Source organism: Phascolarctos cinereus, unplaced genomic scaffold, assembly GCF_003287225.1.
Source record: "Phascolarctos cinereus isolate Bilbo 61053 unplaced genomic scaffold, phaCin_HiC Scaffold_5;HRSCAF=322, whole genome shotgun sequence".
Taxonomy (NCBI): domain Eukaryota; kingdom Metazoa; phylum Chordata; class Mammalia; order Diprotodontia; family Phascolarctidae; genus Phascolarctos; species Phascolarctos cinereus.
This window is the reverse complement of record NW_027555958.1, coordinates 154,061,930-154,077,426: the sequence shown is the minus strand read 5'-3', so window position 1 is coordinate 154,077,426 and position 15,497 is coordinate 154,061,930. Positions and strand designations below refer to the sequence as shown.

General features: G+C 36.1%; 1 protein-coding gene across 2 annotated transcripts in view; it reads right to left on the bottom strand.

Annotated features, from left to right (window-relative positions):
* The window catches only part of PDSS2 (decaprenyl diphosphate synthase subunit 2), a 275,272-nt gene that overhangs the window by 101,614 nt on the left and 158,161 nt on the right, over positions 1 to 15,497 (bottom strand). For both annotated transcript variants that reach the window (XM_021008088.2, XM_078155211.1), the window contains one exon: positions 6,171 to 6,369. In XM_021008088.2, coding sequence (XP_020863747.1) covers positions 6,171 to 6,369 — 199 coding nt within the window. The remainder of the gene's footprint in view (positions 1 to 6,170; positions 6,370 to 15,497) is intronic.

Sequence of the window (15,497 nt, the reverse complement as noted above, 5' to 3'; positions counted from 1 at the left end):
GCAAGGATAATAAATAAAGTTCACATAACTTTGAAAAGTACTAGATTTTTTTTTTCTGAATCGATCAATCAGCACTTATTAAGCACTTATTAAAAGCAAGGTACTATGCTAAGAGCTGGTGATACAGATTTATATAAAAATCTATAGCATCAGAAATGTAGGTCAGGGTAGAAATGAGGTTCTTAAAACAAGCCCTGTATGTTTCACTGGCTTCACGTCTCTATGTAAAAATGAATATATGCTAAATGTTTTTATGAAGATAAAGAGGTAAATGTAACATTTCCCTTGTGATCACATTGAAAGTCATGTTACCTTTTGCAAACACATATCCTTCTTATGAAAAACTACATTACAGTAGGTTATCATGTAAAAAGGACATGGATCTTAAGTTATACTAGGTTTGTTAAAGACACTAAAGAGCTATTAATTCAATAATTTCTGTAAATAAAACTAAACTTTCCAGTCCTGACATTACAAAAAGCACCCTGTCACATAAAAGTATATATTTTATTTCAATATAGCTCTTTTTTAGATCATTATGCTTGCAACATCAGCTCAAAACTATAATTTAATATCATAGACAAGATAAACAGCAAATCAGCAACAGAGGATTCTTTAATAAAATGTATGTTAGATTTGGTGTAAGAGGAGTAGATTTACATGCATAAATTGGGAATGTTTATACAAACAAAAGTCTTTCTTGTAAACAACATATTTATGCCTTTAGGAAAACAAAGTTAACATAAGGAAATACATCAGCTATGTAAGGAGTACATCTGTTGCCACTGGTTATTTATAAATGTAAATCACTAATGCTTAATAAAACAGTACTCAGGTGTGACCTCATGGTAGTGTTCTGGGCAGTTAGAGACAAAAACCCTGGTTCAATCACAGTACCAAATTTCATTTCCCCAATTTAATATATGGAAATTAATCCACTCCACAAAAAAGGGACATTCAATTTCGTAAAAGTAATGTGGTAGCATCACTAGTTAATAAATACACTGATTAAATCTTTTTTTTTAAAGGTATGTCAAATAGTTGGGGCAGCTAGGTGGCACAGTGGATAGAGTGCCAGGTCTGAAGTTGGAAAGTCTCCTCTTCCTGCATTCAAATCAGGCCTCAGACACTTGCTAGCTGTGTGACCCTGGGAAAGTCATTTAACCCTGTTTGCCTCAGTTTCCTCATCTGTAAAATGAGCTGGAGAAGGAAAAGGCAAACTGCTCCACTATCTTTGCCAAGAAAACCCCACATCGGGTCATGAAGAGTCAGACATTACTGAAAAACAACTGAACAACAACATATCAAACAGCAGTCTAAGGAGTCTAACTTGCACTGTGGCCTAATCTTAAAATACAAATCTAGTCTACAAATAAACACAGAGTCTAAAGAGAACCTACAAGAGTGAATTGGTTTTAGAAAATTGCTGCCCTTTCCATTTCGTAATATTTCCCCCAATTGTTTAGCATGTCTCTTTGATAGGCTGATGTTCAAGTACTAAGATTTTAGGCTGCCATAGCCCCATCATTACAATAGACAGTGATGCTTTACACAAATACAACACAGCAACTAACCTCAATGGGGTCAGGTAATTTACGGCTTCAGAACTGATATTCTGAGATATCTTTATCTGAAGATCCTCAAAGAACTAAGATAAAAAATTACCCTCAACTCTATGGTAATTGAAAACATATGAATGGACTTCAGCATTAATATTTTTAAATCAATTGTGAGCTTTTTCCTCATGAATCATAAATCTCATTTGTGCTCATGTCACTACTGAAACAGTATACAGCTATAGCAAGAAGAAAATTACCAGAGGATTAATATAACAATTTCTATACTAAGTGTTATTTAAAAAATCTAAGTGTTACCTAAGGCAATTACCTTGTGGACCTCTAACATCTTCAGGGAAAGGCCTAAGGGAAAATAATTGACTTTGCTAATTTTACCCATGGCAATTATAAAATAGCTCTGCATTTCATTATGACAGGCGGAATCCTTCATCTAATTGTCTGCCCCAAGAGAAGTAGAGAGATAAATAAACCATACAGAACCTCAGACAAGAGTCTAGTAGCACAATAAAATTAGTTTGCTAGAATGCATTTAAGTTTAAAAAAATCACGTTTAGTTACTGTAAATAAAACAATTTGAGGTTGTTTTTGTTCTCCTGACCTATGATTTTACTGATGTACTGAGCTCCCAGGAACCAAAGTTTCTCTTATCAATGCCAATAGGGAGCTGTTCTATAATTTATATCTTAAGAGAGTTGACTGGAGGTATTGTGAGAAGATAAGTGACTTGCTCAGAGTTCAAACTGGATTTGAATCCAGTTCCTCTAGACTTCAAGGCTAGCTCTCTATTTGCTAAGTCATGTTGCCTCTAATTTACTGAGCCACATCTGTGTCTACAAAGAAAAAAACCTTAACTTACATTATGCTACAATTATATTACAAATAAAAAGATATTATCCTTTACCTATTATCCAATTACCAAAGTTTATCTAAGACTATTTATTCATTCATTTACCAAGCACCTACTATGTGAAAGGCTCTTTGTTAGACACCATTTTAGTACTTTAAACCAAACAAAAACCCTCTATATTTACATTCTTAATACCTGAGAACTTACTTTATAAAAAAAGAAGTCCAAAATCATTGGGTATAAATTGCAGATAATATAACGTAGAACAGATATTTAGATAAGAAGATTCAGAATTGCCAAAATAAAACATAACATCAAAATCACCTATGAAGTCCTTTAAAAAAAATCCCTAGAAAATAGTAAATAAACATATGGAAACAATGGCTTCAGTAGAGTAATAATGGAAAAAGAGATCAGTGGAACAGATTAGATAAACAGATTAGAAACAACCTAAACTCAACCAGTGTTCAATAAACCCAGATAATATGTGACTTAAAGAAAATATCCATATTTGACAAGAACTAGCTGGAAAACAGGCAGGCAATTTGGAAGAAATTAATGTTAGACTAATATCATACACCATACAGCACAAAAAAACCAAAATGTATATGTGACCTGAATATCAAGGGTCACTCCACAAAAAAAAAAATCAGAGTTTCCAATCATGCAAGTTTCATATCTAAGTTTGGGTGAGAATTCTTATCCAAACTAGGAGCAGTGATCATGATCCCAAAGGATAATACTGATTTTTTTTATTGTGTGAAGTAGAAAAGCATTCACATGTACAAAATCAAGACAACTGTAATAAGAAAGGAAGCAGTCAAATAGGAAAAAAAATCTCCGTAGTAACTCTGTCTCTGTTAAATGTTGGCCATCCAAGACATTTACGTAACTAGCACAACTATAAGACCCGGTAGATAAATGGTCAAAGATTACCAACAGTTCTCAAAAGAAAAAATATAGCTATTAACATGAAAGAATATTCCAAATCAGTGATGATTAAGAGACAAGCAAATCAAAGCAACTCTGGGCTTTCGCTTCACAACCAGCAAATTGGCAGGTGACAAAAAGATATAAAGAATGTATTACAGTTAAGGCACACTAATATACTGTTGCTAGGGCTATGAATTGGTTCAACTATTCTGAAAAGCAACTTGAAATTATGCAAAGAAAGTGACTAAAATGCCTAAATTTTTTGACCTAAAGATCTCACTGCTAGGCATACATCCCAAGGAGGTCAAAGATTTAAAAAAAAAAATACCCTCACATATCCCAAAACATTTTTGGAAACCCTTTTCATAGTAGAAAAGAACTAGAAACAAAGTAAATGTCCATTGGCTGGGGGATGGCTAAACAAACTGTGGTACATGAATGATTTCAATCAAATATTATTGTGTTGTAAGAAAAGATGAATATGAAACACACACAGAAGGTAGACAAAGTGAAGTAAGCAGAAGCAGGAAAACAATGATTATAGGGTAAATGGAAACTTAATGAGTCAAAACTGAAAGCTGTGTGTTTATAATGACAAAGCTTGGCATCTAAGAAGAGATGTAAGAATAATCCTCTCTCCCTTCTTTGAAGAAATACGTGTACATGGGGGAGGGAGGAGACTATGGATGTGCACCACTGAATATGATGCCTAATTTCACTGATGTGTTGGTTAGTTTTACTGAACTGCTCTTCCTTCTCTTTCTTTTTATTCTTTGTTAGAAAGACTGGATCTCTGGGTGAGGCAGAGGAAGGCATATATTGGGAAATGAAGGTGATGTAAAAAAAGATATCAATTTAAAAATTTATAAATCTCTTAAGAGGTAGTATTGAGGCTCCCCGCCCTGTTTTCTGAGTTTTGTTTTGTTTTGCTGGCCAGGTACCTGAGAGATTAATAAATTATTCTATTTCTGAGACATAACTTCGATCTGTATGAAAACTATTCTGTTGGGAACTATAAGTTCTTGAATGAAAGGAACCTTTTCAGCACATAGAAGACATTCTTCAAATACATTTCTCTGGATGCTAAGCACACTAGTATCAACCTATAATCCCTTCACTTTCAAAGATGATCCACATCATTTAGAAGTCATCTACTGTGGTTAAAACAGTGATACATCAAAAGCTGAGATTTACAGAGGCTCAACCACAGAACGCTGAACATAGTAGTACAGGTATTTTAAACAAAATGAGTCAATGAAGCCTCTTTTGAAACTGACCTTGCAGAGATTTCAATGACCCCTTAAAGAACAAAGGTAGAAACTCTAAAAATCAAATATCCATGTTTAGGATCAGGAAAAGAGAAAATTGCTGAGAATAAAAGTTACAAGACAAATTGTCAAATTAAGTGAAAACATGCCATGATTTAAAAAGGAAAAATACCTCCCCACAGAAAGGCTGATGAAATGAAATCCAGGAGTGCAAAACTCGTGCAGGGAACATGCAGGTGACAGATTTACTGATAGGAAAAGAAATGGCCGATCATTGATTTCAAGAAGCCTCTAGCTGAGCTGCTGATTTGAAATGTTAAAGATTATTACTTTTTTTTTTTTAATCAAGAAGTGATGTCAAAAACCAGTGCCTAACGGAGCAGATGGTGGAGGTCTTGGACTCTGGGAACATTTACAGCAATGGTTTTGAATGTAAAATACTGAGTGAATTTCAGAGGCTTCCTGGTTTGATTTTAACGGAAATAAGGCATTTAATTCTCATAAATTCAAACAGTTACACAACATTGGAAGGAAAAGTATATGTGAATAACACAAAGTGCTAAGTGAATGAATAGAATACATCAGATATTGTCTCACAAAGGTTTAAATTGATTTAAAACAAGCCATTAATTTCCAATTCTTATAATGCAATATATATTATTTAATATAAACAACAATTAATACCTTAAATTTATGTAGCTCTTTCACTAAGAAAAGATCAAAATAAATTAAATTGGTGACTGGGTAAGTAAAAGAAGAAACTGCTAAAAGCAATAAGCTAAATCTTTATTTTTTTGGGGAAAGAAGTCTCACATGAACACATATTCCATCAGTTATTGTAAAAGAATAGTATAGAACATTTCCCACCTCCTGAAACCCTGGTATATATCCACAACCCTGAGTACACAGAGCCCAAAGAACACAAGTATGCCTGTGGACACTAAACAAAAAATTCATGCAGTAGTAGAAAGGAAGAATTGTCTTAAGAGCAACAATAGGAAATGGGAACATGGAACTCACATGTGAACTATGGTGCAGATGGAAATGCAGAAGGTAAAGCACAAGAGACTTCACTACACCGAAAGCCTAGGAAGTGACAACATGAAGGGGGCATTACATTGAGGGAATTAATCATCAGTGAGGGTGGGATTAGGTTGAAGTATGTGGGGGGATATTTCTTTTTACTGTTCCCTTTTTTACATAAATGCAAATCAAATGTCAAAGGCATCATATATTTTCTTTTCCCATAATCAATGACTCAATCACTTCTGAAACTGTGGCAGCCTTGATCAATGGTGATTTCTGATTAATAGCCTGGAGCACCATCAAAAATTAACATTTAGTCAGCATTTACTTACAAAGTGTCAGGCTACTGCATTAGTCCAGGCAACTGCTATTTTTTCAGGTTAAATAGTCAATGATTAGATAATAGTTATGTATATGTAGAATGAAAATAACACACATATTTCTACATATAGGTATGTGTATGTATATATGTGTGTGTGTGTGTGTGTGTGTGTTCTTTTTTTTTTTCTTCTTCTTTACCTTAGTGTTCTGCAACTGGGCTAGTCCAGTGCAGGCATTTGCTAGAAGGAAGTCTCCACTCAGGATGGCTATTTTATTTCCGAACTGCATGTCTTTCAGTGGACCATCAGAAGAATTCAATTCACTTAAATTTACTATCCCACGATGCACAAGGAAAGCGGTGTGGATAAGTTCTGTGATCTCTGCCAGACTTCTTTGACTAAAACATAAAAGTAAGACTTGTTTTAGAAGTTTGGGATAGAAAAAAACAGTATAATTCTACCATGAAAATCAGACTGAAGTTAACAACAAAAGATGCTTTTGATTATTCGTTTTCCATGTAGCTTTTAAGCAAAAGTCTCCAACCAACAGGTCATGATCTACTAATAGAGTCTAAAGCCCTGCTGGATGGTCCTTTAAGCTGGCAGCCCCCTGTCCCCCTCCTCCCACCACCTCATTCTTGCCTGGGTTACTAGAACTCCCAGTGGAGAGAGTACAAAGATAACAATAGCAATGCTCAAGTATTTTGTTACTAGCCCATCATCCTCTGGTCGTCTCAAGGTTTCAAATTCACTTGTTCACTAAATAGATCATTATCACTGTCATCATCATTCTTATACCTAATATTATATAAATAAGTCACACACAAATATAGCATATTAGTTTACAAAGTGCCTTTGCCCCCCAATTTTTTTGACACAAGTGGAACAAACATTAGTATTCCCATTTTACAGAAAGAGAAACTGAGGTTCTGAGTAATTAATGACTTGCCCAAAGTCATTAAGAAGTGACAGAGATTGGATTCAAACTGAAGTCTCCAGACTACAAGTCCAATACTCTTTTGATTACATTGTCTACCGAGCTGCTTTTATGTGCAAAGTACTATGTTAAACATTTTGCTACAGAGATAAATAAAAGGTAATTCTAACTCTCAAGAAGTTTACTGTCTCACAGGGGATATAAGACATAAAACACTAACAACTCTAATGGAAGACAACCTATGTGCTAAGCACCATAACAATGGTACGAACTGCTATCACGCTCTAAAGAGAGACAACTTACTTCCATTCAAGGTAGTCCACAAAGGCATTACAGAGCGCAGCCTTTGATCGGGGCTTTGAAGGATGGTGAGTATTCTGAAATGTGGAGGTAGGGAGGAAAAGCACTCTAAGTGGAGGAAATACAATGAAGAAAGGTACCAAAGTAGAAAAGCACAAGGCATAATCAGAATGACAAGTGGTACAGTTTGACCAGGGCATGGGGCACTTTCTCATAGGAGATGACTAGAAAAGTAGGTTTGGATTATTGAGGGCCTTGGATGAAAGGCTAGAGAATTTGGATTCAAGCAATGGGAAGTCATTAGAGGGCTTTCAGAAGGAGAACCATTCAATTACATTACTGCTTGTTTAAGAAGACTATTCTAGCAGGAGTTAAGAAGGATAAATAAAAAGGAAAGAACCAGGGAGACATTGCTATAGTCCTAAGAAAAGCCTGAACTAGGATGGTGGTTTTAGGAATGGTAAGTAAAGAAGAGAAAGAAGAAGTGGTTCTTCCTTATAAAAAACTGGAAAGAAGATTATGGTAATATACCCATGGAAGGAAGATTATGGTAACATGCCCATAGAAAGAATATATTAATACTTAAATATAATTAACAGAATAATATACTTTAAAAACTTTGCTTTTAAAAAGAAAATCTGTATTTCTGATTCATTTAATCTAAAAATACTTAAGATGGAATATAAGTGTGACTTATCCCTAAATTACATGAGAAAGGGGAAGACAGGATTATATTACATAATCTCCTAAAGGTCTTTCTCATGAGACTTTTAATTGAAAAAATCCCCATTGAGGTCCACTACGGGAAACACACTTTTTAATCTTCCCTGAGTAGATGGTAGGACATTGTGCTTGATTTTTGAAAAAAAGGTGATAATGAAATCCTAAACTAAGGTTGCTCTTAAGTTACAGAAAGGGAAAAGGCTTGGTGTAGACTAATGTCTGAGTAAACAAGAGAGGACAGTGAATAGGAACTCTTCTTTCAATTCAATTCCTCAAGTATATATTGAGTACCTTCAGCTTTCCAGTAGGCCTGGAAATACAAATAAAAAATATCAAACAGTCTCTGAACTCAAGGAGCTTATATTCTAGTTGTCAGGGTAAAGTGGCATTATCAGGACACTGGAGCATACTGAGACTAATTGGAAATAACCATCAAACAGCTTAATCTTCTCCTGTCCATCCTCCATACAGTCGTCAAAATAATCTTCTGAAGGCACAGATAGGTCTATGTAACTCTTTTCTTCAAAAGCCCTCAGTGGCATTATATTATATTACAAATTTCTCAGTCTGATATTTAAAGACCACAATGGGATTCTAATTTATCTTCTTACCTTATTATGTGTTTCCTCTTCAAATGCTGTATTTTAACCAAAGTGGCCAACAAGCTGTTTTCTGAACTCGACATCCTACCCCCCTACCTGTGCAAATGATTTCTTCCTGCCTATGTAACATATTCTCTCAACCAGACAGTGGAAAAAAAATATTTGATTTGGATTCAGGAAGCAGAAGTGGAAATGCTATTGTGGTTAGACTTGTTCTGTTTAGCTCCACAAGGCAGAACCAGGAACAACCAGTACAAGTTTCAAAGAAACCAACAGGCTTGATGTCAGGAACAAAACCTCCTAACAATAAGATCAGCTCAAAATTGGAATGGGCAGATTCAAGAGGCAGAGGCTTCTCCCTCCTCCAAGGTCTTCAAACAGACTTACTTAATTGGTATGTTGGAGTAGGCATTCTTTCATGTATGGGTAAGTCTGGATCACCACTGAGGTTCCCCTAATTCTCAAATTACCCTTTCTCCATCTTCAGTTTTCTCCCTTCTCATCTTTGCTTCACAGTAGTAACTCTCTTTGCTCCCTCCTCCACTGTGAGTCTCAGGGGAATAAAGAAAGAAGAGGGTTGGGGTGTGGACTAAGAAAGGAGAAGAAGTGGAATCTCATCTACCATTAATAGTTCTAGATCTCCCCTTGTCTGGGAATAATTTTTTGTTGTCACACTAAATATTAGGTATGCCATGATTCCTCAAGGCAAAAACTACCATGAGCAAAAAAGGCCTGAGAACCACTAATAAACATCAATTCCCACCTACAGTCTACCCCTCTCTACTGACAGTATTTTATTTCATCTTCAGTTCTCTGGCCCCAAGATATGACATTGTGTATACTGTGAATTCTCATGTCTTTTACCGCTGTTTTCATTTAAGCACTATTGTGGTTCTTGTGTACATGGTTCTTCTGGGTCCTGGCAACTTTTTCAATAGGGGAAGAGATGTGGTAGACGGTCATCCTTAAATCTACACTGCCTTGCCATCACTGTGCCCAGTTCTGAATTCTAAGCTGACATGATCACATCAGGACACATATCTCTTTCACTAGCCTATCTCTAAATATCTGTCACCTGGAGCAATAGATCACCTTTGTTGATGCTTTAGGCTTTCTTTATTATACCAGTTCTTTACTTTGTCATTTTTATATTCATAGGAACTTTTCATTATGTATAACTCATTTTTGGTAATGGAGTACAAATGAATATCATTTTGATAAAGTAATTAGAATAATATATCAGTATGTTTAACAATAAAAAACTTGAATTTAACCATCTCCCCCCAAATTTTCCATGGGGTGCACCTTAATCACTTCCACTAATTAATAATGCAATGTTTAGCAATTTCACATAATGTGTTTGATCTCTCTTTTTTTTTTTTTTTTTGGCTGGGCAATGGGGTTAAGTGACTTACCCAGGGTCACACAGCGAGTAAGTGTTATGTGTCTGAGGTCGAATTTGAACTCAGGTCTTCCTGAATCCAGGGGGGTGCTCTATCCACTGTGCCACCTAGCTGCCCCGATCTCTCTATTTTCTATGAGTTCTTCCAACACTTTTCTATATTTATCACAGGCCTTTGGGTGTATAATGAAATTCATACTACACATAAATTGTAAACATTTTTATAGTCAAATCCTGGTTACTGAAATTGAAATTATTGACTCAACCCACTCTTAATTCTATAATTTAAGAAGCTGGTAATTTCACAAAACCATCATGTAGACTGTGGATTTCTATTTGGGAATATGTTAATGAATTTATTAGGGCTATGTGGGAGGTGTAGGAAGTAAAGATAATGTAACTTCACAAAGGACTGATAATAATAGTTAGCATTTGTATACTACAAAGTTCTTTATACAATCATCCCCTTTAATCCTCTCTACAACCCTGAGAAGTAGGTCTTACAGGCATTATCACCCCCATTTTACAGATAAGAAAACTAAGGATCAGAAAGGTCAAATGATTCACCCATGGTCCCACAACTATTAAGTATTATCAGATATAAAATTTGAACCCAGGTTTCTCCTGACTCCAAAGTCAGCAACTACACTAGACCTTGCCCACCAAAAAAAGGTATCTATTTGAATATTCAAATTTGAGAGGGATCATGAAAACTCATCAGTATTTTTTTCATAATGTATTATAGTGTGAAACATTTACTTAAAAATCTAGACAATTAACTTTCATAAAATAACTTACATAACATATGGCCAATCTATGACACTTAAATATGGTAGTTCTTCAAAAAAAACTGATAAGACATCACTGTGAAAGAGATAGTTATATGGCAACATACCTTTTGAAGGACGGTGTACAAATTCCTAACAAAGGCTACAAATGACAATATATCACAATTCAAAGCCTTACATAATCATGAGTTTAACAGATACTTATTGAATTTAAATCTAGTAAAAACTCAAATCCAACCTTTTCTTGAAGCTTTCCCTTACTACCTCCACCCTAACTCACCTCTCATCAGAACATTTAAAGCATTTAAAGCATTCTGACCCCCACAAAGGGATCCTCAGAATTACTAAGAGATAAGGTTGTAGAGTATCTGGCTGAGGAAATAAGAAGTATTCATTATAAATATGGAGAGAGAGAGAGAGAGAGAGAGAGAGAGAGAGAGAGAGAGAGAGAGAGAGAGAGAGAGAGAGAGAGAGGAGCTTTAGTAAGCAGAAGGGAGAAAAGGTCATTAGAATTTGACCTCTTTAGCACCACTGCTGCCGTGGTCTCCCTCTCTCTACTCCCTCCTTACTTCCCATTAAAAATCCATTTCACTAAGGCTATCAATTAGAGATAGATTTGATTAAAATAACCTATACTAAGGTGTGAATGACCAATAAGCTTTATCTCAGCTATTTGCATTCCTAAAGAAAAACATACTGACACAAATTAATCTGTAATTGGTAGAATAAATATATAGGGATTTTTTTAGTCTTCTGGTACTTTTTTTTTTTTTACTACTTCAGGTGAGTGTCAGATCTGGTATCAGAAGGGGAGGAAAACAGTAATAAACTAATAAAGCTTGACTAGAACCCTCAGAGAGGAGGTAAACGCCATAAATAACCATAATGTGGTTCTGTAAACTCATATTTAAAACAGAATTTAACTACAAGTTCTTAATGAAATGGTGGGTTGGATGGCATAGTAGAAATGAACAAATAAAAGAAGGCTAAACTTGCTTTTTTTAAAGGATTCTAAATACCACTTTAGTTCAAACCAAAGTATTCCCTGTTAAAAGATAAGAGAAATGTATTTAAGATAAATTTAAAATATTTTAATTAAATATTTAGTTATAGTAAGTCATATCAGCTAAGAAGAGACCATTCTTCATAGCATCAATCTTGTATTCAAATATATCAAAATCTTATTTTCATAAGTATACTATAGGAATGAGGTCTCAGGAGATTCTAGTCAATTTAAGGCCTCCATAAAAAGAGCATAAAACCATAAAAAGCTTCTTTAATTTTGCCATTTATTCATGTTGACATCTTGTCTCCATTAAAATTACACTTTCAAATTTAGGTGTAAAATGACAGCAGCTTCACAAATCGTTCTTCTCATTCATTCCACTCTTACATTCTACTATGTGAATCTGACCAAAATGCAGAAAAATCTCCTCCACTGAAAACAAAAATAGTAAATCTGTACTTGGGAGAATTGTTATTTTCTAAACAGTGCATAGGTCACAATGTTCCAAAGCAAAAATAATTGATCATAAAACCAGACTAACAAACACATAGTGCAACCTCATTTCCAGTGCTAACAATACTTACTAGGCAATCAATGAACAGCTGTGCTCTCTGAACCTCTTTTGGTGATAGTTCATGCCGAAACCTCACAGGATATCTTCCTGATTATGGGCTAGCTTTCTTTTTCAAGGACCATGCCTTAAACCCAAATCACTCTGGCTCTCATTGACTGGCCAACAATAGGTCCCAGCCCAGGCCTCACTTGCTTGGTCATTGTTTGGGCTCAGCTGGCTGAAAGAGAGCATAAATAGCAATTGTTTCTGTTTTGTCCAGAAACTCTGAGGGTCATCCCCTCTCAGACTGATTTTTCTTTTGGACTAGGTAAAAAAGAATGCCAACTATATAACTATCTCTTTCACAGTGATGCCTTATCAGTTTTTTTGAAGGATTGCCATATTAAATGTCATAGGTTGGTCATATGTTATTCTTTGTCTCATTTCTTTCCTAGCCTTAATCACTGAATGGGTGTTGCCTCAGACAAACGGAGACCTGGGAAAAGACTTTAGGTTAAAAAGGCCAAGGTCTCCCACTGTATCTGGGAACATTTCCAGTCTTCCTGATCTATATCTTGCCACTGGAACCAGATGGCTCCATAGGAGTGGGGGCTGGTGACTTTGCATAGCCCTGCTTCACTTAAATCCAATTCACCTGAAAGTCAAAACGTCACCTTCCTGATGTCATGGTCCTCTTCTAGAATGAAGGACAAACAACAACACTTGACCTCCAAGATTGAAGTACATAATAAAAAGGAAGAAGATAAAAAAAAAGGAAAGTCTTTGAGAAATGATGCTCAGCAGCTGGTCTCATTTTAAGGAGATTAAACACTTGGGACAGTATTAGAATCTTTCCATGTTTTGCAAATATACAGTTCAGATATAACTAAGAACAAAAATCTTTTAAGTAGAGCTGCAGAAAGAGTCATACACACACACCACGGAAAGACAGACACACACACACACACACACAATTGTAATGTTAGAGTTTAGAGCTGCTGACATTTTTATGTATAGATGATAAATTCAGAAACTAAATTACAACTTCACAGATTAAGTTCTCTATGCTTATTTCTAAAGAGGAGGGTTCAACATTGATCCATTCTGTAAATGAATCTCCTACTGACAACTTTACACTGATCTACAAATAGGTTAGATACCTTGTGCCGGGGCATCAATGCCTCCAAAAGCAGACAAGGAGGGAAGGGGACCAAGGGGTCACTGTTTTTTACTATAAAAATAAGCTGACCAAAAAATATTCTTGCATTATTCTATCTTTTCTTGTATAGAAAAAAGACACTCAAAGGACACTTTAAAAAAGACACTTTAAAAGGCACTACCATGGGAGGTTCCTAGTGTATTTAAATAAAACAATGAGACAAATACGACTTGGAATTGCTTTTTAACAAAAGTTTGACCCCTCCAATATAAAACCTTGCAGGACAATCAGTTGCTTATAGGGAGGGGGTTCTTACGATGGGGCGGGGAAGAGGGGTGGTTAATCAACAAGAGATGTGCTTGGTATATGGGGAGCAAGGTTTGAGACTGGAGATTTTCTGCTAGAGAAAGACAGCTCACCTAGGCAGCCATACCCATGTCACTAAGATTACTTTTGTGTTTTGTAGTCTCAAAAACAGGTTAAAAATACTTGAGTCTACAGAAAAAGACTAACAAGACATCTAGATGCTCTGGCTGTCATTGTCAGGGCAGCCCTTGGAGGGAATGCCCATATCAATTCAGTTTATCAGATGGACAGCTGATCAACATTAAACAGACTTGCTCTAGGCAGATTGAGCTGAGTTACCTGACATGAATACCAATGAGAGCCCTCTGCTCTCTACAACTGAGCTTTGCCATTTTTTACTGCTGCAGATCCCAGGACATATGGGAATCCCTAGTGATGAGCACATAAAGCTGCCGCTAACTCAAGTGACGGCTCATTTCCCCCAGCTGAAGGCAGACATTAATATCCTGAGGAGATCAGACCCGCCTCTCTGACCCTCATCTACTGAGGCAAAACGACTGTCCTATTTCTTCATTTAATAAGCTTTTAATGAAGGAAACCAAAAATCTCCCTTTTGACTTCAGCCTAGCTCTATATGAAAAGGTTACACAAATACATCAGATCGAGTGTCATATATTTCTCCAAAATATCTGTCCCTCCCCTCCCCCATTATATATTAGATTCTGTCATCCAACATCTCATAGTGCTCATTCTTTCAGGGCTGCCTCGGTAGGTTCAGCTCTCCGCTCCAGTAATTACAGGATGTCTCCATGGTACAGCAGGTGGAGTATTAAAGAACTGATTACAAAGAACACAGTGGTCTTGCCATTTTCATTACAAGCCCTTTCTTTGGGGGTTCATAATTCAGCTATGAAAAATGCTTTATGCACAAACTTCCTGGGAGATATAACAGTTCAGCTGACAATAAGATGTGAAACCACTAAATTGTTCTTACCTAAATCTGGATGAGATCTGGTAATCTCTGCAAGTTTGATTCAGGATTTTTTTTTTTGGCAGAATGTGGGGGGCCAAAAGAAGAATGAGGAAGGAGGGCAGCTTTTTTTTATTTAATCATGATAGGAGTCTGTCTGGGAAAAAGGGGAATTTGGATGGCTGCAAAGGTTTTATGTGGGCCTGGCTATCTAGTGCCAGGGCTCTGCATCACCTTGTGAGAGCAGCTGAGGTTGGATTTTTCTCTTGTTTCTCAAACAGATGGGGGCTAAGAGTGATGTGGAGGTGCATGTTAAATAGAGCAGAGGGCCCACTGAAGGAGGGAGATGTCACTCCACAGTGACCTCTCTGACTGAATCACTGATGGACTGAAATGGGAAGCCTGGCAGGCTTCATTTGCAGCTACCAGGGATGAGGCAAGGTGAAAAACTAAAGGGCAGAGAACTTTTCCCTATGAAGAGAAAGGTGCCAGGGCTCAGAGTAAAATGTAGAACATCCGCATTAAATTAAACTGGCTCCAATCAAATTAGATAACTGAAGAGCCACAAGAACAATTCTACAAAGCAAATAAAATATTTAAATCGAGACTTTTCACAGTATATTTCCCTCAAATGTTGACACAATAGACCATAACAGCTATGCACATTTCATTATTAAAGAATTATTTTCTTAGAAATAAAAGGAGGAAAAATAAAATCTCAAATCCAATTATCATGCTGAATTAAAGTTCCAAGCCAAAATGAGAGAAGAAAAGTTTGGC